Raw genomic sequence first — 22,376 nt, 5'->3', positions numbered from 1 at the left:
CGTTCGGATCCCAAAAGCGGCCGGTTTGACGAGCCCTGCAGCTGCCTTGCGGTTCCTCCTCCCCACCCCCACGGATTCACCCTAAGAGACAAGGGATCTGATAATATATTTTATAAGAGCCGTTAGTCCAGCTAATTATGACTTTAATCAATTTTACGAGCATGCAGCACGGTCCAAACCGGCACGCAAATGAGCTCTCCCCTCCTCCTGGCGGTAATTATGTTGTTTGAAGAGGATGCCGATATAGTGAGTGGCAGCTCCGGAGATAAGTATGTGTCCCCCTCTCTGTTGTCTTGTATCACAAGGAGGCCGTTCTGAGCATTCCTGGAAGAGCCATTTTGCTTCTTATCAGTGATTTGTATTCAAGGAGCGGCGGTGCTGCTTCCACACAAGTGCGCCGTTCAAGCGGCCTTTGTCCTTGGGGGGGGGCTTGGGAGGCGCTGTGTGCCACGGCCGCCTCTTTTGCTAGCCATTTCTCAGGCACAAGGGAGGGGATCTGCTGGAGGTATTAAAATTGTCTTGCTGGATCAGACCATCTTGCTTTGTCGAGTCCCCATGTTTCCTACAGTGGCCAGTCAGATGCATGGAGGCAACAGCAACTGGCATTGCGAGATATCCTGCCTCTAAACATGGAAGCTCCATTTAGCTAGTATGGTTAATAGCTGGATAGACACATGCTCTGTTCCCGCCATGGATTTATCTAATGCCTTTTATTTTTTAAAAAAACTTTTAAGATCATCATCAGGTCTTGTGAGAGCCAGCATGGTGTAGTGGTTAAGAGCAGTGGTTTGGAGCGATGGACTCTGATTTGGAGAACCGGGTTTGATTCCCCACTCCACACGAGCGGCGGACGCTTATCTGGTGAACTGGATTGGTTTCCCCACTCCTAGGCATGAAGCCAGCTGGGTGACCTTGGGCTAGTCACAGCTCTCTCAGCCCCACCTACCTCACTAGGTGTCTGTTGTGGGGAGGGGAAGGGAAGGTGATTGTAAACCGGTTTTATTCTCCCTTAAGTGGTAGAGAAAGTTGGCATATAAAAACCAACTCTTTTTCTTCTAAATTATTTTTGCAACTCACTTAGGGAATGTAAATTCCGTAAGTCAATTTAGCACTGCGTGAAGGACTTTCTTTTGGTTATCCTAGATCTACTTTTAGAGTATTTAAGAGGGAGAATTGCCCAGCATCAGCGGTGCCCACGCTCAGCTGCATGAGCTACCCCAGACAAAGGTACATCTTGATGAGAAGGAGGAGTGACTTCCACAGCAGTGGATCACCTTCCTCTGAGGATGGGTGATTCTGCCACCTCTTTGTATTAGTAGTGACTAAATGAATTTGTTGCATCCAATGTGAGATAGGAGGCAGCAATATCGTCCCCTCCAAGTGCATGCAGTAACTGTCACAGAGATGCAGTGGGCAGCCTCCTTCAGAAATTGCTGCTTTTGGTCTCATAGGTGTCTTAACTTATTCAGTTGTTCTTGTGGCTCATTAGCAGGTCTCTTGCAGCACATGGTTTGAAACTGGCTGCCCCAAGAGACTCAGCCTTTGAATTGTTGCCTTGGGAGGGGCGGAAGTAGCTACTGGCCAGCCTTGCTAGTTCTGTTGAGAAGATAATGATTCGTACAGTATTTATTCAAAGTGCCGTCAAGTCGCTTCCGACTCGTGGTGACCCTATGAATCAAAGTCCTCCAAAATGTCCTATCTTTGACAGCCTTGCTCAGATCTTGCAAATTGAGGGCTGTGGCTTCCTTTATTGAGTCAATCCATCTCTTGTTGGGTCTTCCTCTTTTCCTGCTGCCCTCAACTTTTCCTAGCATGACTGTCTTTTCCAGTGACTCTTGCCTTCTCACAATATGACCAAAATACGATAGCCTCAGTTTAGTCATTTTAGCTTTTAGGGTGGGTTCAGGCTTGATTTGATCCCTAACCCACTGGTTTGTTTTTTTGACACACACAGATCTCCTCACCACATTAAGGTGTGCATCCAAAAGGGGGTATATTTGCATACAAAGTACATTTATGTCGAACATTTCTGTGTATGTGCATATAACATTTTTTAAGGAGGCCATCTTACGTTCATGGTTGTCTTCCTTTCAAGTAAATACAGTATTTTATTTCAGTTGGCCCTGGGAGCAAGATGGAAGTTGTTACCAAGAGGGCAACAGCTGGACGTTCCTTGCTACAGATGTGCTTGTAACCCATCTCTGCTGCTAATGACGCACCCTGTTCCCAGCATAGCACAGAAGGTGCCCCCCCCCCTGCTCCCCTCCAGTGGGAAGCTGGGCTTACTTTTCTTTCTGAAATGCAGATTAATCTTATTACATTTATCAGTTAAAGCCTCTTTAAGGTTAGGTCAATCCTATTAATCAGGATTGCTGCGAGAGGAAGCCTTATTATTTCAAAGTCAATCTGCCTGCCAGTCGCTTCGGCAGGGGTAGAAAGAGGTGACATCAGCTTTGCGTGATCGCCTTTTGTTCTACCAGAATCCCCACAGTCCAATCACAGCCAAGCCTAGTAGCAGCACAGCTACCTTTTATTGGAACCGACCAATTTGTCACAAAGTTGTGTGCGAGTTTTTGCTTTCCCCAGAACTTTTCATCAGGCAAGATGGTGGGGATAACGGGGGTGGGGGAGAAAAGTCTTTCTAGGCACAATGGAAAAGCTCAACGTCAACCCTTTTGTAGCAGTCTTAAAACGTTATACAGGAGGCGTTGCAGTCTTAATTAGATTAGATGGTCCTTATAGTAACCAAGATGGAGATTAATGTTAGGTTGTGCACTGGGTAAAGATTCAGCAGAAGCCAAAGCAGGTAGCATTAGTAATGAGGAGGGTAACTTAAGCAAGAGTGCAGAGTCAGGATCACTTAAGGACATGAGATGGGTCGTACAGGATCACACGAAGGTCCACAAAGTCCAGCATTCTTAGCAAGAAGCACTGAGAGGCGTGTCCTCCAGCATTTGAGAGCATATCCTCTAGGAAATGCTATGCCTCTTTCTGCCACAGGTGAGGCTTGGAGACTCTTGTGGCCAGGCATGCCCATGTCCATGTTCTAACCTGCCAAGAGGAATTGTCAGTGTCTCCGCAGTCTCATACAATGGACCGAACTCCAGCGCTGAATATTGGGGGGGGGGGCAGGGTCCACCCCCTTCTCTCCCTTGCTGCTCCTTTTGCCTGATTATTTTCATCATCACCTCTGTGCTTCCCCCGCCCCCCAGTAGTCTCCCTTGAAATCCCTCTTCGGTGCCCACTTCTTTTATGGGACTTTTGGCTTTTCCCAGCGTGGTGTTAAGAGTGGTTGTTTGGAGCGGTGGACTCTGATCTGGAGAACCAGGTTTGATTCCCCACTCCTCCACACGAGTGGCGGATGCTTATCTGGTGAGCTGGGTTTGTTTCTCCACTCCTACGCACGAAGCCAGCTGGGTACCTTGGGCTAGTCACAGCTCTCTCAGCCCCACCTACCTCACAGGGGGTCTGTTGTGGGGATGGGGCAGGGAAGGTGATTGTAAGCCGGTTTGATTCTTCCTTAAGTGGTAGAGAAAGTCGGCATATAAAAACCAACTCTTCTTCTTCTTAGTCTGTACTCCCAGATGGGCCTGCGAAGCTGCATTGGCATGCGTCCACCCCTTGCTTGCCTCCCTCTGTAATCTCACATTCATTTATATGCTCCTCCAAGCAGGGATCTGTCTGCTTTGCTTATGTGGCTCTGGAAGGCACCAGGTATGCCAGTAAGGCCGTATAAGTAAATCATCGGAATGGTGATGGGAGGGGAGGAGGCAGAAGAAGATTTGCAGCCAGTTGGAGAGACTGCGGAAGGGCGGGGGAGGACCTTCCAGGCTCTCTGTTGACAGTCAAGATAATAGGCCAGCATTTTCCAGATGTGAAATGAAGGGTGTGTTATTTTTTTTCTGGAGAAGACACATTTCATTCTTGCACTGAGATGGTGAAAACCTATCTTCCTGATCAGCTCCCTGAACCTTCTTGAAGGCAACCATCCTTCTTGCATCCACAGGATGGCCGGTTCTTCTGGCTTCCTGCCATTTCCTAGCTGCTCAGGAACGGAACCTGCTTTCTGGGCATCATTTCTATTTAAAGAGAATTTATGTAATGTGGAGGATTTATATGCCACCTCTCCCAAGATCTGCTCAAGGCAGCTCACAGGTATACACAAATACCATAAAATCATAAAAACAACAACATAATTTATCAAAATTCGAATCAAGCCAGGGGCATAAAAACAGCAGACAATAAACAACAAGTAGACTAAAAAAAACCATTAAGCAGTCCACAGACTAGAACAAAAAAAAAAAAAAACAGTGCAAAAAGATTAAAATTTCTTAGTTAAAAGACTGGATCATCTTGGCCTGGTGTCTAAAAGATAGAGCATTTTAAAGATGAAGTGCCACCACTAAAAAAGCCCTTCCTGTAGTTGCCACCACCTTATCTCTGCAGGAAGAGGGAGCACAGACAGCAGGACTTGGGGGACAGATCTGGCCTGGCAGTCTGAACAGTGCATCTGAGATTCCCCTGCCCTTGTCAGCATCCTTATTCTGGGCATCCTTATTCTCTCCTTCAGGATGCTGCCTCTATCGCCGTAGTGGCAGAGGAGGGTAGGAAGAAACCAGTGCTGCCCAGGTTCTCCCTACTCCACTGGTCACGTAGGAGAAGCACCCAGCAAGGTGGCTGAATTTTTCTAGCTTTGAAAAGGTGTCCCCAAAGCCATACAAAATATACTTGGTCCCATGAACACACGAAGCTGCCTTATACTGAATCAGACCCTTGGTCCATTGAAGTCAGTATTGTCTATTCAGACCAGCAGCGGCTCTCCAGGGTCTCAGGCTGAGGTCTTTCACATCACCTACTTGTCTAGTCCCTTTAACTGGCGATGCCGGGGATTGAACTTGGAACCTTCTGCATGCCAAGCAGATGCTCTACCACTGAGCCACGGCCCCTCCTCGTGGTTTGGCCAGTTTCAGAAACACCATTGTCGGTGCTTTCTGAGGATATCAGTTTGCTGAAACCAGGGGAATAAAAAAAATGGGGGTGGGTTGGGAAGGGATTGGGGGTCACCTTCCTACCTTCGTCAGGAATGTAATAATCTCTTCCGAGCTGCAAGACTGAAGCTGCGGCTGCCGCAGCCAGCGCAAGCAAAGCGTTCCACCGCTTTAAGTGCTAATAATGCATTCCGGCACTAATGGCAACGCTACTCATAAAATCTGCTAACAGTGCAAATTTGTTTAAGCCCCTGAGGGCTGCAGTCAGCCCTAGAAATGTGTTGGCCTCCTTTTTTTTTCCCTCCTCCTCTTCCCCACCCTTGCAAAATTAAGGGGGGGGGGGACAGATGAAGGCAAAGAAGATTGGACATTTGATCTGCAGCTGCAATCCAGTCCAGCTTGCCATGTCCTGGGGGGTGGGGTGGAGAGAGGAAAGGGCCAGGCAGATTGGCTTCTGAACTGGGCTTTGCTATGCCCTTTCCTTCCGCCCCAAAGTTTTCCAGGTGCAACCCCATCCGCAGCCGAGGAGAGAAGAAAATTCTTCATTCTCCTTTGCGTGTGTGAAAAATCAGGCTGGCCACAGAAGCGCAAGAGCTATGTGGCCGGCTGCTGCTGCTGCTCACCTTGAGAACTGCCAGGTGTCTTGCTAAAAAAAATAAAACCCCATTACTCTATGTATGCATGTGGGTGTTTTACTAGCATTTGCACACGCGTCAGCTGTGAGGAGCGAAGCCAGATGACTTAGAAATAGGGAGCTCACAGAGTTGTGGTTGTGTGTGGGGGGGTTGGTGGTGCTGGCCTGGCTTCTGGTTTCACAACTGAAATGACAGATGTGCATACCAATGAATCAAATGCAGGCTCAGCTGTCTCATCCTCCCCCACTTCCTTCAGGAAGGCTGTCCGGTAATAATAAAAATGACACTTTTACTTCCATGTGTTTGGTTGTTTGTTCGTAGCTGTATTTATTTTTGTGAGAATTTTTTAACAGTATATTTCCCCAGAAATTTGAGAGGGGGGTTCACAATATCATGGGGGGGGGGAGGCTGTCAATCAGCACCATGCATAATTGCTTATTTTGTGCGTCAAAGTTGTAAAACCTCCCCTCCTCCCTGAACTGGACCCTAGAGGGGGGGAAGGCCGTTTGGACCAATGGCAGAGAGAGCTGTTCCGGAAAAGTCCTGCTGCTCTAAAAGTTATGCCTAACTTCACTTTCCTGGTGCTGCGACAAGAAGCGACCTTCCCTATTGATGCTCTGGTACTATGTCCCACTGTTGTCCTCTGTAACCTGATAGTATTTGTCCTCCAACTAACTTGGAACTGCAGCATTCCGGATAAAAGAAACCATGTTTTCCCTGCCTTGCTCCTCTGGAGTGAAAGCTTTGCCATTGATAGGCTGAGCTGGAGCATGAGGGCACGGAGTGTTTGCAAACATTCCAGCTTCTCAAGCAAAAGAGCTGTCAGCCTTGCGGCTTCCTCAAGGGAGAACAAAGCTGTCAGTTTCACTGGGATTAATGGCCCTTGCAATAGCAATAGTTTCGTAGGGGCGGGTTGAGGACTGGAAAGAGATCCTAGGAGATAGGAAAGCTTACTGGGGAGAGCCTGGAGGTCGAAGGAAGGAGCCGGTGGGCAACAGGGGCACGTTTGCTTAACGTGTAGATGCCCCGGTTCCTCTTTGTGAGAAGCACTGATCTTTTCAAAAGCTTCCCAGCTTAGTTCTCTTGCCAGTCCGGTGGGGCTGAGATCCCTCCCAGGGGAGAAGGTCTTTATTTCCCTCCTTGCATCTTGATCAGGCAGATTGCAGCTTCCAGCCCTTTCCGTCAGCTCCCTCTTGCTGCTATCTCTGCAACTCCATCACTGCCCCCTCCTCTGCCCGGGCCTCTTTACCCTCCCCACACCCCCATGGAGGTTTCAATTCCGATCAGCCGCTCGGACTGACACAAGGTGCTGATTCTTAATTAGCAGCCCCAGACCTTGGCTCTGCCTGCATGTCTCTGCTGTCACTTCCCCAACATACTAATTATCTCGGGAACGTTGAGTTTTACGGCTTCTGCTCGAACCCGGGGCTTGGCTGGTCTTGTCGGAGGGAGGGTTTTCCGCCAGGAGTAAGAACACGGCTGGCTTGGAGGGCAAAGCGACCCGGGGCCTGTGGCTCCTCTGGATTGATGCCGTGCGCACAAGAGGCCGAAGCGCTGCTTGTTGCTGAGGCTGCTCTGAGAACTGGTCTGATTCTGGGCGTTTGGGGGAGTCGTGGCGGATGCCGTTGTAATCCTCATGGTCCAGCCATTGTCCCCAAGGGATGCGTGACTGACAGAGAAACAAGGAGGGAGAAAAGTTATTTGAGTGACAGCTGTGGGACGAGCATGGCCAGAACCAAGGGTGTGTGGCAGAGAGAGAATGCCAATGTTTCTAGCTCATCGACAGACGTGACTGCCTTTTATTAAAACATCATCCCGCAGATTGTAGGACCATGTTTTTGCCTTTCTGCTTTCTTAAACCATATTTAAGGCTGAAGAGCCAATTTGCACGTTGCAGAGTTCACATGGCGGACTCGTCGACAGACGTGAGCCTGGAGTTCTGTCCTGGGAATTCGATTCCCAGGCGCATGTAGGGGTCTGATTTGGATCGGGAGCACAGCATACATGGAAAAGGAGCTTAAGCTTTTTTCCTCTCACGCCTGCACTGCTTTCCCAATGTGAAGTGGACGTGGGAGCCTCCGTTTGCCCCACGGGAGAAACATGCACAGGGCAAATCGTGGCCCCCTGTGGTTGTTTCATGCCATGGGAATAGTGCAGGGACGGGCACACACCTTTGAATTGAGTTCTTTGCACAGAACTCCAGGGGCAGGTTATCCAAGGTCCTTGTGGCAACCACTTGTCCACCATGCGGTCTTTGTAATGTGTGAACTGGCCCCCAGAGAGAGAGATTCTAGAAGGAGCCTGTGACCTTTAATCTGAAGGGGAAAAAACCCTCCTTGACCTTTCCCTTAAATATTACATCTGTTGCCTTTCAGAGTTGTCAGTGGCTTTTGTGACTTTGGCAGCCATTTCACCGATAGGGTTGCCAGGTGCCCGCTGGCGGCTGGCAAACCCCGGCCAATTTCCCCCTCTTCCCACCGACCACCTGAGGGTCGGCGGGCAGACGTGCATGCTCGTGTCACTTCTGGTTTAGAGCCAGAAGTGCCACCTCGCGAGGGGCCTTTTTCCTCTTAGTTTGAGTGGTAAAGGGCCGCTTTACCACTCAAAACTAAGAGGTAAAGGCCCTTTGCTATGCGGCACTTCCGGTTCCAAACCGGAAGTGACGTGTGCGCGTCGGCGCGCACATGCACGCACACACACTTTACAAGAAGAGCCTCCCGCCGGAGGAGGAAAGGGACCTGACAACCCCATGCACCGGTCTCCACCCCTCATATCTATTTACATGCCTAGCACCCAACATTCCACTTAGCCATCATGACTCCTAACCATCGATGGGACCAATCCTCAATGAACTGATCTAGGCTAACAGCTGCTGATTCTTCCAGTGGCACTGAGTCCCACAAGTTAATTATATGTTGTGGGAAGTCCTTTTACATGTCCTAAACATTCATTTCTATAACTCTGGGAGGGGAAAGGGCCATTATATGATCCTGGCCCAACTGTCTTCACCAGAGCTTTTAGTAGGAATGGGAGCCTTCTAGAAAGCACTCATTTCTATGACTAGCATAATTACTTCTGCCCTAATAATTTAATGCTTCAAATATTTGACTGTCTTTTGCCAATATTTCAATAGTCAGTGCTCCAAGGGAATTTTGCCTTTTAAAAAAAATTATAATTTTTTTATTTTTTTATTTAATATATCAACAAAAACAATATAATAGTAATAGTAAAAAAAAAGCAAGTAATATCTCTAATTTAACAATCAAATGACTTCCCCCTCTCCCTCTTCCATCTAAAAATAAATTGTATAAACTTTTGCTAATGGAACTAATCCCAATATTATTTTAATTAACCTGTTCTTGTCGTATCCAACATTATTAAATCAATACCTAATATAAAAATTAATACAAAGTATACATAAGGGATTAGATCAAAGAGTATCCTTTAAATGGTCCCGTTAAAAAATGATTTTCACAGTACATTCTCCAAGCCTCCCATTCCCCCCAAAATTGTATATTATCATTCTGGTTTATCAAAGCTGTAAGCTTCGCCATCTCGGTCAGTTCCAGCATCTTTTTTATCCAGTCTTTTTTGTCTGGTATCTCAACTGTCTTCCATTTAGCTGCATATATCAATCGTGCAGCCGTGGTGGCATAAATCAAAAAAGTTCTGTGAGTAAGAATGGTATCCGGTATCATACTTAATAGCATCATTTCAAGTGTTTTAGGGATATTTTGTTGTAAAATCAACCTTATTTCATTATATATCATCTCCCAAAATTTCTTAGCTTTTTCACAAGTCCACCACATGTGATGAAAAGATCCTATTTCTTTATTGCATTTCCAACAGTCTGGTGACATTAAAAAAAATGTTTGACTAGCTAAATGCCAATTTTAGATCAACTGCCTGGACTTTACCATGTATTCTGCTCTTCAGTGCTCTCTTTCCTCTTCTTCCCCACCCCAGGATTTCTTGACTGACCTCATGATGTCCGAAGTGGACCGCTGTGGTGAAAATGAGCACCTTATTTTCAGAGAAAACACCCTCGCCACAAAAGCGATCGAGGAATACCTCAAGCTGGTGGGGCAGAAGTACTTGCAAGATGCCTTAGGTAGGTGCCAAGGAATAAATTCCTCAAAGGGGTGTACTGCTGCCCATAAGCATTGCCAGAGGTTTGTCTCAGCCGGCATTGGGTTCCTAGCATTTGGTATACAGAGATATACTGCCTCTGTACATGGGGGATCATCTTTTGATCTGCTTGAGGCCTGTCTGCACCTCAGTGGGGTTCTGGTAATCCTAAATCTTGTTCAACCTGGAAAGTCCAAAGCAGTTCCCTGTTTGTTGCCCAGAAACAGATCCATAGCCAATGCAGTTATTAGAACCCCAATATAATGCATGCCCTTCTGCCTTCTAAATCTGGTCTTCCTGTACTTTTGTCTTTCTGACCCTCTGATGCTTTCAGGTGAGTTTATCAAAGCTCTGTATGAATCGGACGAAAACTGTGAGGTGGATCCTAGCAAATGCTCCTCCTCGGATCTCCCAGAGCATCAGAGCAACCTGAAGATGTGCTGTGAACTGGCGTTTTGCAAAATCATCAACTCGTACTGGTCAGTATGCCCTGCCAGGGTGACCGCAACATCCTCTTGAGCCTTCTCTGTACCTCCATGACCCAGTTTCAAAAAACAACAACAGGGGAGGGATTTTTCTCCTGAATTAGGTCTTTGCATCTGAGGATTTTGAAATTAAACTGTTACAAGGAATTGCTGTTAGGGTACAGGCAGGGCTTGAATTCTCAACAGAGAAGTGACCTTATAGGGTCCCATGAACACACGAAGCTGCCTTATACTGAATCAGACCCTTGGCCCATCAAAGTCAGTATTGTCTACTCAGGCCGGCAGCGGCTCTCCAGGGTCTCAGTCAGGGGTCTTTCACATCACCTACTTGCCTAGTCCCTTTAACTGGAGATGCTGGGGATTGAACCTGGGACCTTCTGCATGCCAAGCAGATGCTCTACCACTGAGTTATGGCCTTTCCCCTAGGATTACTAGATTTAGGGTCCAACTCGCATACGCTCTGGAAGGTAGCCCCTGCTCCTCGGTTTTAATTTTAAGCTGCAGTTTCACGTTGGTGAAGCAAAGGCACTCTGCACATGCTTAGAGACTATATTGTATCTGTTTCTTTAAAGAAGCAGCATGGCCATAGTGGAGAAGGGATTATGCTAAGTGGGTGTGGCCATAGGGAGAGTGGTGAGGCTATGAGTAGGATTGCCACCTGACCAGAAATGAATGGCCTCGTCTGCCCTGGAGCCTTGTTTTACGGGCGTTTTATGTGCATAGATTTGCAAACAGTTTTTTTTTGTCTGCGTGGCTGTAAATATAATGTGCTAATAACCACAAGTCATGCTGTAGTTGTAGGCATAGCAACAGAGGATGGCAGAAAAGTTGGCCACTCTAGTGGTAAGGAAAGCCAGGAACCACAGGGCCTGCACCATAGCTTTATACTTGTACCACTGTGTGTGGCCCTCATCTAGGGCAGGAAGATCCTTTCTTCTCCTTCACCCTGTGCCAAGAGGAGTGAGAAAACCCTTGGTGACATCCTGCCAAGCTGGAGCCAGTTGTCGTGCTTGTGTGTGTGGTGTTCTTGTTATTATGTTGTCATGCTGCCGCAAAGTAGGGCTGGGGGTAGCCTAGAGAAGAAACTGCAGGAAGAACAGGCTGACGGGCTCTGCCTCTCACTTCAGGAGGCAGGAACCTGATTGCCTAGTCATTTTAATAATGCTCATATATAAATAATATATTTCTGCATATCCTTTCGGCATATGTTACTGTGTCTGTACAACAACCCTGCAAGGCTGGTCCGTTTTCTCCCCATATCATAACGGGGGGGGGGTGAAGCTGAAGAAAAGTAGTTTGCCAGGAGCCATCTCAAGAATTTGCAGCTGAGGCAAGCTTTCTCGAGACATATCAGAGAGTTTGGAGCGTTGATTTGGCTGTGGGACTCTGCTTGTTGGGTTCACTCACTAAGACCTATATGGCGACATGGTTAGAGTGTTAAGTTAGGACTGGGAAGACCCAGATTCCAATCTCACCCCCAGCCATGAATCTCATTAGGGGAGCAGTCATGCTGTCTTAGCCTTACCTACCATACAGGGTTGTTGTGAATATAAGATGAGGGAGAGGGTACTCACATAAGTTGACCATGAAGGAAGTGCAGAATAAAATATTGTGATGAATAGCGGGAGCAGCAGCGCCTGTCGAGCGATTCAGTGGATGGCGGTTTGACAATGAGCGGAAATTGTTCTGATTTGTTGCATTATTTGGACATCTGGAGGCTCTGGGGCGTCAGCAGATTTTTTCCCCCCTCCGCACCGGGAAGCGAGTTGGTAGGAAGCAGGCTAACGGATCGAGCCCTCTATGCAGAAATGGCCTGCTGAATGAACTACATCTTGGGTTCTAAAATTAAGCCCTCCTCTGGCTTCCACCTGGCCAGACCATTCATCCTTTAAACTAAGTGGGTGTCTTTTGGGAAAATGTCTACCCTGCCACAATTGCTATTCCTAACTCCAAAACAGAGACCGTTCAGGGGTATCCTATTTGTCCTAGAGGATTGGGCCTTCCTTCCCACTGAAGCTGCTCCTGCTCCCAGATGGCCTATTGGAAAGGGAGCACCCCTTGCCTGTCTTAAAAAAGCCCTCTTGTCTTTACAGCGTGTTCCCACGAGAGCTGAAGGAGGTCTTTGCCTCCTGGCGGCAGGAGTGCAGCAGCCGTGGCCGGCCCGACATCAGCGAGAGGCTAATCAGCGCCTCCTTGTTCCTCCGCTTCCTCTGCCCTGCCATCATGTCCCCGTCTCTCTTCAACCTGCTGCAGGAATATCCCGACGATCGCACCGCCCGCACTTTGACCCTCATTGCCAAGGTCACGCAGAACCTGGCCAACTTTGCCAAGTAAGTCCTCTTAATCTTTCTGTTTGCCAGTTTGTTTCTAGGGATTTGTGCAAGCACTCTTGAGTTTGTATTTAAAGCACCAAGTAACACAACTTGGTCCTTTACGCAGATCGGTCTGACTGAAACCATCTCTTCCATAATTAGGTCTTCCTTTCCCTAGATTTAACAGCCATTGGCTATTCATCTGCCGTTTCACACTTTTAAAAAGGGGGAAATGAAGGTTAATTTTTTTCTTGACACTATAAAGAGAAAAGTTGCCACATCTCTCATGTAATTCACCAATCTACTTGATAGCAGAAAACGCAGTATCTGCTTCTCAGAAAGTGTCATTAGCTGTTTTATCCAGGGAGGGATAGATTTATTTCATGCAATATTATTTTGTGAACATGCTGATTGGTTAGTTAAGCCCCACCGGGCACTGAGGGGCCGCTCCCCAATTCCTGGAAAATCTGGATCATGTTTGCACCGTAACTGTGTGAAACCTTATTCAGCCTCTGCTCTGGCTTCTGAGATGTCATTGTAGGGAAGCTCTTTCACGGAAGATGTATGCGCTGGAAGCGTGCTTCTTTTAAAAAAGAAATTTCAGATTGGGCTCCCAATACTACACAACCGTACACAGAAATGCAGTACAAACTGTCCCGTATCCAGAGTCAAAGCAGTGGTCCATCTGGTACTTTCTGTTCTGCTCCAATGGACTCACAAAGGTTTGGTTTAAACATGATGCTAGTGAGGTGGAAGAACTTGATTGCTGGGACTTCATACTCTCGCAACATGTCCTTTAAACTGGTTAACTCATTTGGGATGGGACAGGATGCCATACGAGGGCAAAGACCTACAGGAAAGAGCTTTTGCCTTGCTAGCCTCTCATTTAAATCAAGCCAAAGAGCTTACTTAACTAGCCCTCCTCAGCTGAGGCCTTTTTGAACCAGAAGTGCCAGAGGGTAACACCATGCAATTCTTAGAAGTTATGGTGTTTTTTTTTTTAATAACCTGACCAGCAGGGGCAGAATTAATAGCATGACAGTGAATGTGCTGCCCCAAGCTTTTTCATGGGAGAGATATATAACCTTTAGCCATGTTTTGGGGGAAGGCAATCAACAAGCAGGCTCCTTTTTGATGGATGCCTATGTAGCCATGGTGGAATTTGACCGGCAATTGATTTATTACTTATTGGTTAGATTTATAACCGGCCTCTTCGTTGGCAGCTAACTAAATGACCATTGCTGTGGTTAGAAGATTAATAGTCCCTCTTTTTTCTGCCTTACAAATGGCATGTAAGATGACTTGCACATAAAAAAGGATTAATACAATGTAAGAGTGTAAAACTGATGAAAAGAGAAATCTCAAGCAGCAGCAGCATAGGCGTAACATAAAAACACCCACAAAGCGTTAAAAAAACCCCTCAAGATCAAAAGTGGCTGTCAGCCATGGGCTGTTTAGTCAACAGACCAAAGAATGCTTTCCAGAGTAAAGGTATGAAAAGCTTCCAGAAGGCCAGGAATAGGCAGAGAAGAGCCTTTTGCTTATAGTACTGCATTGTGAATTGTACTTTGATGTTAGAGCAGGTACTGTTTTCCCTCTGCAAACTCGGTTTAAGGGTCTGAACTATTTTTCGGGGTTTACGGAGTTAGACCTGATTAAAATACTTACTTGAAGATAAGGAGGCTTCAGTGTCTTATGTAATGGCAAAATTTTGTTATCTGGCTATTAAGAAAGAGAATTGCTCTAACGAGAAAGGTGGTGGGTTAACGATTACACATATATAGGTTCACACAATTTATTCATAGCAGACACATAGCTGTCCTTAGGCTTTTTAACTAATCAGGGTATGTATTTAGCTCACGATTGTATACAATTCTTTTATTGTGGAAGATTGATTGTGTGTTTTATATTTGTGCTGGTCTTTGACCGTAACAATAAATATTAAATTTGCATAGGCTATTGGAAATCACAGAATCATAGAGTTGGAAGGGACCATCAGGGTCATCTAGTCCAGCCCCCTGCACAATGCAGGAAATTCCAAACTACCTCCCCCACACACACACCCAGTGACCCAGAAGATGGCCAAGGTGCCCTTCCTCTCATGATCTGTCTAAGGAAAGAGCATAACTGACACCACCCCATTTAATATACCTATCAGCCTCTGTTAATGCCAGAAGCAAGCATAAGATTGGGTGGGGGGAGTTGATTTTGTGCCCATACCTCAGTTCAAGCCCTCCCTGCCCAATCTCAGCTTCTGGCTGTGCATTTTTTAAAAGCCGCCGAAACGGAGAGGATCAGTTCAGGAAACAGCAACGCTGTCTACTTCTAAACTAAGCCTGGAGAGTCGGCGGAAACAAAAGGAAAAAGATTTCGAGAAATCTCTGTACCGGCTTTGCTCAGTAGCTGACAGCTGCTTATCCTGAGCTGTGATTGGGGGTGGGGGGGAGGCAAAACTTCCTCCACCAATCTCTCCAGTATGCAGAGGGATGATTTTCAGGCGAAATCATCTTAAGGCGGATGCCATTTCCAGCAGGCAGGACATGTATGGCTGAGTTACATTTGTTGTCAGAATCTGTCCTTTTGTGTTTCTGAGCAGCCCCTCCCCCTGGAGAGGCGTTCAGATTTCCTGCACCTGGTCTGGGAGTGTTTGCAATAGGGAGTGACTGTGACCCTGACTCGGATGACATCCAGTCTTATGTTCTGGCAGACCAACCTAATTAATGTTCCTTAATAAGAAGTTTCAGGCTGGTGTGTGAAATTCACACTCCTTCCCGCTCTCCCAGCCTCTGTTGTCCCCCTGGCTCTGGACTTTGACTCATAGCCTCCCTGTCTTCCCATACAGTTGCATCCCTTGGGCTGTGTGCTGGGTTTTCGCTAACCTCCCATTTAGTCCTTGGCCCAGCCCTTCCTTTGCCTCACTACCATGACCCTGCTTTGGTTCACTCTTAATAGCCCTCATTTGCCTTGCCTTCAGTTGCCCTCCTTTTCTGGCAGCTGCCTGCCACACATCTTCCAAAACCCCAGCTTACTCAGGCCTCTTCATTCTTTCCCCAGAGAGTTTTTTTTTCCTCCCTGCCACTATCCTGATGCATAGCAAGCAAACACACTGGAGACTTCTGCAGACCCAGGGGTGCCTGGTAAGCATATGGCCCTGCTGCTGGTTTAGGTGTGGCACTTGTGTTCAGGGGGCCATAGATTTAAATGCCACTTCCCCCAGGCCAAGCCAACATGGGCTTCAACTTCAGGGAGCAGCAGAGTCCTTGCTTTATGCGCAGAAGGCCACAGCCTCTGGCATTTCTAGTTAAAAGGATCTCAGGAAACAGGAGGTGGTGAGCTCCCCCTCTCCGGCAGCGGCTGGACAAACACTTGTCGGGGATGCTCTAGGCTGATCCTGCATTGTGCAGGGGGTTGGACTAGATGGCCTGTATGGCCCCTTCCAACTCGTATGATTCTAGGGCAAAACCTTTCAGGAGACAGAGACCTTGGAGAGTTGCTGCTGCTCAGAGTAGGCTGTTCTTGTGCAGAAGGAGTACATGGCCTCAGGGGCAGTTCCCAATACCTCTGCTAAGAAGGATCTGTGCAGGTGGTGGGAAGGTCCTTCCTTGACTGGCAGCAGCCTTTCAGGGTCTCGGGCAAAGGACACAATACTTACTTGCACAGCCCAAGAGACTAAGGCAGCTTCATAGGTTCGTATCTCCACATGACTGACCCCAGCGTCTTCCAAGTCCCAGCTGTCTTTCCTCAAAACATTTTCCGAACACATCCTTTTAGTATGCACAGGTAAGGAGGTGTGCATTGGACAGAATTGCCCACCAATTGATTTTTCAGGCAGTGTTGCCGTATTCATCTTCTGCAGGGTCTTAAGGGCACCTTACAAACTTACACAAGTATTGAAGTAGAAAAGAGCAAGAGTCCGGTAGCACCTTAAAGATGAACAAAATTTCTGGTAGGGTATGTGTTTTCGTGAGCCACAGCTCACTTCTTCAGATACAGCTAGAATGTGAGTCCATCTGTCCTTAAGTGGAGAAGCAGAGGTTGAAGTATTGAAGTAGAGATTGTTTTCCCCCTCTCCCCCATTTATGTCATTCAAGGCCCTTTGGGACAGTTTTCTGATGCCTGGCCTTGAACATGCAGAGATGGAGACTACAGCAGAGGGAACCTTTTAATGGCTTTGGGGAAGTCATCAAAGGCTCCTGGGATATTGTGACCTTCCTGGGAGTGTGAAGCAGGCTGGCCAGCCAATGTTAGGGCTGTGGTTGATTAACTCTGCTTCTGTCCCTGGCATCGACCGCGGTATCCCAGACCTCCTCTGTTTGTCATTACAGGTTTGGCAGCAAAGAAGAATACATGTCATTCATGAATCAGTTCTTGGAACACGAATGGACGAACATGCAGCGGTTTCTGTTGGAGATCTCCAATCCTGAGACTCTTTCCAACACGGCAGGCTTTGAAGGGTACATTGACCTGGGCCGGGAGCTGTCCACTTTGCATTCTCTGCTCTGGGAGGTCATATCACAGCTGGAGCAGGTAACCATAAAGAGGATAGGACTGTCCTTCAAAAAATAAGAACCTTGAGATTGATTGGCTAGATTGGACCCAAGACCCATCTAGTTTCAGTGTTCAGCCCTTCACAGAGCTTGCTCAGTCCTCATCAGGCAGGGGTTTAAAGGTTTTTTTCCCTTCTTTTGGTTTATTTACAAGTAATATTAAGCTTCATATTTGGGAAGTCCCCTGAGTTTATCGAGACCCCTGCATTGTCTGGTTTTCTACACCGAGGCCAGCTAGTTTATTGTTTGGTATAGTAATTAGATTCTTTGAGGATAGATCTAAGCTAGTATCACAAGCTAAGCTTGTATCACATGGCAGTGCATAAGAACATAAAAAAGCCATGCTGGATCAGACCAAGGCCGCTCAAGTTCAGCAGTCTGTTCACACAGTGGCCAACCAGGTGCCTCTAGGAAGCCCCCAAACAAGACGACTGCAGCAGCATTGTCCTGCCTGTGTTCCACAGCACCTAATATAATAGGCACACTTCTCTGATACTGGAGAGAATAGGTATGCAACATGATTAGTAACTATGGATAGCCCTATCCTCTGTGAACATGTCCACCCCCTCTTAAAGCCTTCCAAGTTGACAGCCATCACCACATCCTGGGGCAGAGAATTTCCATAGGTAGTCTAAGTTGTGTCAAGAATGGCTTTCTCCTTATAGTCCTGGGAACCCCCTGGCCATGGCAGACCCTCCTCTGAAGGCTTTTGCCTCTCCCCCCCCCCACAGCACCAGGGTTCCACATCTTTTTCTCCTGTTCACCACAAACCCCGCTGTCACATTTCTTTACAACAGACTGCTCATGCACCATTGTAACCGAATGCACTATAGCATAAGCAAATATTTGGGAGCGGCAAATTCACTCAATATATGTTTCACGGCTCTTTTTAATCAATAAAAAAGACTGAAATAACATAGTTCAGTGCTTCTGAGAGATACAGTCTGCCCCTGTTTGGCGGGAAGTTTGCACAGGAAGGGTAAACCCCGATTGTCATTCCACTTGGTATCACTTTCAAAGACCTGGATTTCAGGATAGTGCACTCCTCGCTGCACTCGGGAAAACCGCTTCCAGCATTCAGTGGACGATACGTCTCGTTAAGGATATATTTGATAAAGCAGCTCGGAGCGTTCCGTCCCAGGGCCTGGTTTGCGGCAACCTTGGCGGCCGGCCTCTCATCTCTCCTGCCTGCTTTCCCCTTCCAGAGCACAGCAACCAAACTTGGGCCGCTGCCGCGCATCCTGAGGGACGTCAACACGGCTCTCAGCAACCCGTCCTGCGTGCAAGTCTCCATCAGCGCAGACCACGCCGTGTCGACGCCCAACGCCGGCAACTGCATCTCGGTGGGGCTGCAGAAGATGGTGATCGAGAATGATTTATCTGGGTAAGGATGAGCAGAGAGGGGCAACTGGAAATTAACTCTGCCGGACAGAGCCGCTCTTGCAGAGAAGCTGGCTGAGACGCCCTTCCTCCTTGGGTAATGGAACAGGGGACTACCCAGTGGGGTTGCGGGACTGTCCCTTCAGGGGTTATACCCGGCCACGGCCCAGCGTTTGCGTGCAGGAGCCCTGTGCTATTTCTGCACCTGTCTGATACAGATTTTAAAATGCAACACTGATCGCAGCCTACGCAAATCTGAAGGCTCTCCGAGCGAAACAGATTGTAAACTGGAGCCCGTGTTATGTAACTGTTTCATTAGAAATGAGAGAGGCGTGCGGCGGGAGGGGAGGGCCATTCTGTAACCAGAGGAGTTCGCCCTTCCCGGCAGGGGGTGTGACAGTTTACATTATGCACAAAGGGGTAATTTTCTGTGAACAAAACTCCAGCCCCAGACCCTGCCTTGTAAAGAAGCGAGACGGCTTTGATCTGGGGCCTTAGAGCGTTAGCTGTTGCAAAGCCCTTTCTTCGTCTGCTGGAAATCAATTGTTCACCCAACTTGGCCATTTGCAGCAGCACCGCAACAGTGGCAGGAAAGATGCAGGCCAAGCTGTGGCCCAACCCATCCAGAGGGCTCTGGCTGGGCAGAAGTCCTTTAAAACCAGGGAGGGCGGAAGGTATGCTGTGGTTTGCCGGTGGGCCCTTGGCCAGTTTCCATGGACCTCCCTCAGGACTGCTGGGATCTGTGCATAAGGAAATTGGACTTGTTGTGACCCTGTAAAGCACTTCTTAAGTCTGAATGCAGACTTGCACACAGCACCGATGCCTCAGGGTCAAACTTGGCATGAGAAAAAGCATTCGTGGGGGTGGGATTTTATAGTGTGGGGAAGAGAATAAATAGGACTCACAAGTATTGTCGAAGGCTTTCACGGTCAGAGTTCATTGGTTCTTGTAGGTTATCTGGGCTGTGTAACCGTGGTCTTGGAATTTTCTTTCCTGACGTTTCGCCAGCAACTGTGGCAGGCATCTTCAGAGTAGTAACACTGAAGGAGAGACACTGTCCTTCAGTGTTACTACTCTGAAGATGCCTGCCACAGTTGCTGGCGAAACGTCAGGAAAGAAAATTCCAAGACCACGGTTACACAGCCCGGATAACCTACAAGAACCAAAGGACTCACAAGACTGAAGTCAACCCAGCCTGCATTAAAGCGGGAGTCCATCACAATCAAAGCTGTATCCATCAAAATCAGCCCGTGATGTCAGGAGACACAGATCTCAGCTCATCAATTTTCATTTTGTAAAGAGGCAAGAGGAACGATTGAGTCAAAGGGAAGCGCTTGTAAGTTCCATTGAAGAGAGTGTTCTCTTCACCACCACCGCTGCCACCATTCTGTTTCCCAGTTTAAAATGCCCCCCTTCTTGAATTGCTAAGCCCCAACAGGGAAATTGGGATGGGTGTGGTGCAGGTATTATTCATAGGATCGTAGAGTTGGAAGGTGCCATAGGGGCCATCTAGTCCAACCCCCTGCTCAATGCAGGACCAGCCGATAGCATCCCTTGCAGGTGTTTGTCCATCTTCTTTGTACCCTGCCAAAGCATAGACAATGGGGAGGAGGCTGTTTCCAGCTGAGGACATGGCTTGGGGGGGGAGTTAAATCGTCATGACTCTCAGTGCTTTTTGCAGTTCGCTGATGTATCTGGGTATCAGGGCAGAGTTTCCCATGTGGTTTGGCCCTCAGTTATTAAGCTTGCTTTGTAAAATTTAAGTGACGCTTATGATTAAATAAATGATTAAATAAATAGAACTCATGGGACTGAAGTCAGCCCAGCCTGTGTTCTATCAGCAGTCCCTCATAATCAAAATTGTTTCCCATCAAAATCAGCCATGAACACACATGAAAGCTGCCTTCTACTGAATCAGACCCTTGGTCCATCAAAGTCAGTATTGTCTACTCAGATCGGCAGCAGCTCTCCAGGGTCTCAGGCAGGGGTCTTTCACATCACCTACTAGCCTAGTCCTTTTAACCGGAGAAGCCGGGGATTGAACCTGGGACCTTCTGCATGCCAAGCAGATGCTGTACCACTGAGCCACAGCCTCCCCCCAGTGATGATGTTGAGAGACACAGAACTCAGCTCTTCAGTGTTCATTTTTTTAAAGAAGCAAGGGAAGGGTTGAGCCGAAGGGAAGTGCTTGTAAATTCCACTGTTTGTGGTAGGAGAGCAGAGGGTGGGCTTCAGCCCCTCCTGCTAAAACCCGTAGGGGCTTAAAGGTCCCCAGCCAGGTTTCTAGGGTTGCAAAGGTATGTTCGATAGCTGTGTTGCCTGTAATCTCATCATTTAGGGGAGGGGGGGTGGACAATTGCTGAGCAGGCATCCTAGTTCTCCACTCCTGGCCCCCATATTTTCTTACGATGCTGCATCTGCATGTGTGCTTGTGCGCATTCACAGCATCTGCTGGACTCATGGCTGTCGAGACTGAGGCAGCCACTGAGAGCAGTAGAGAAATGTGCAGGATGATTAGGAAGAGGATGGAGAGCCAGTTAGGATGGAGAACAGTTTCCCACCTTTCCCACCCTCAGCTTACGCATTGTTTGGAATTCCGCATGAGCATTAGTAATGCTGTTTTTTTTGGTTGCTTGCTTGCTTTCCTGTGACCAGGTTCTGCTGCCTTTTGTAGCATTTACAGCTCTCCTCTTTTTTCTCCTCCTCCTCCTCCTCCTTCTCCTTATGCATTTTTATTTCCTCACAGTCTGATAGATTTCACACGGTTACCGTCTCCAACCCCTGAAAACAAGGACTTGTTTTTTGTCACAAGGTCTGCGGGGGCCCAGCCCTCGCCTGCCCGGAGCTCCAGCTACTCGGAGGCCAATGAGCCCGATGTGCAGATGCCCAACGGCAGCAAGAGCCTCTCCATGGTGGACTTGCAAGACAATCGGATTTTGGACAGTGGGGCCACCATACCAGGGACAGCCGACTCTCTCAATGACAGTCAGTCCTCCATCGGGCAGGTCCCGGGTGTCTGGAGCGCACGAACTCAGCAGAACAACGTGGCCGGCATGGCCACCGTACGTCGGGTGGGCCAAACCCCGACAACGCCCAACGCTGAGAGCGCCCCCGGCCGGCCCCAGCTCTTGGCTCCCCTCTCCTTCCAGAACCCGGTTTACCAGATGGCAGCGGGGCTGCCGCTCTCGCCCCGGGGCCTGGCGGACTCCGGGTCTGAGTGCCACAGCTCGCTCAGCTCCCACAGCAACAGTGAGGACTTGGTGGCTAACAAGCATGTCTTCACCAACCCGGCCGCCACCGAGGACTTTAACCGGCGAGCGGGGGAACTTGCCCGCCGGCAGCTTTCGCTAACGGACAAGGCCGGGCAGCCCACGATGCCCCGGCAGAACAGCGGCGGCCCCCAGAGGCGGATAGACCAGCCACCGCCGCCTCCTCCTCCGCCACCCCCCATTACACGGGGCCGAACGCCGCCCTCCTTGCTGAACACCATGCAGTACCCAAGGCCGTCCAGCGGGGGCATGCTCTCCTCCTCGCCCGATTGGCCAGGCAGTGGGGCACGGCTCCGACAGCAGTCCTCTTCCTCCAAGGGCGACAGCCCAGAGATGAAGCAGCGCACCATGCACAAGCAGGTCAGTGGGTGGGAAGCCAGGCAGAGCCGGCCTTCAAGCTGGACTGAAGAGTTGGAGGAGGGGGACGGGGGAAGTGCTTTGGACCAGGAACCGGGTCCGGTGGCCCGCTTCTGTCCCTGAGCCACCAAAGGGGTTGCGTGGCCTTGTGTGCTTTGGCCCCCATTCCTGCCTGAAGACCTCCAGGAAAGCCTTGCTCCTTCTCAGGCCTGTGTTCCCGTGGCAGCAACCAGTCCCTCTGTTTCCATCTGAGTGCTGCTTTGCCCTTACATGTG

At 48.5% G+C, this 22,376-nt stretch overlaps 1 protein-coding gene across 6 annotated transcripts in view; it reads left to right on the top strand.

The window, feature by feature from the left end:
* Nucleotides 1–22,376, top strand: part of DAB2IP (DAB2 interacting protein) — a 242,401-nt gene that overhangs the window by 209,401 nt on the left and 10,624 nt on the right. For 5 of the 6 annotated variants that reach the window (XR_008933770.1, XM_056860259.1, XM_056860260.1 and 2 more), the window contains 6 exons: nt 9,590–9,734; nt 10,086–10,230; nt 12,330–12,566; nt 16,874–17,075; nt 18,301–18,479; nt 21,222–22,104. Coding sequence is in view for 5 of the 6 variants with exons in the window: in XM_056860259.1 (XP_056716237.1) it covers nt 9,590–9,734; nt 10,086–10,230; nt 12,330–12,566; nt 16,874–17,075; nt 18,301–18,479; nt 21,222–22,104 (1,791 nt within the window). In the remaining variant the exon portion in view is untranslated. The remainder of the gene's footprint in view (nt 1–9,589; nt 9,735–10,085; nt 10,231–12,329; nt 12,567–16,873; nt 17,076–18,300; nt 18,480–21,221; nt 22,105–22,376) is intronic. The other variant, XM_056860258.1, reaches the window with a different exon arrangement.

The sequence above is a fragment of the Euleptes europaea genome, chromosome 14 (assembly GCF_029931775.1).
Source record: "Euleptes europaea isolate rEulEur1 chromosome 14, rEulEur1.hap1, whole genome shotgun sequence".
NCBI lineage: Eukaryota > Metazoa > Chordata > Lepidosauria > Squamata > Sphaerodactylidae > Euleptes > Euleptes europaea.
Note: the sequence above shows the minus strand (reverse complement) of the source record. Positions and strands in the feature narration are given on the sequence as shown.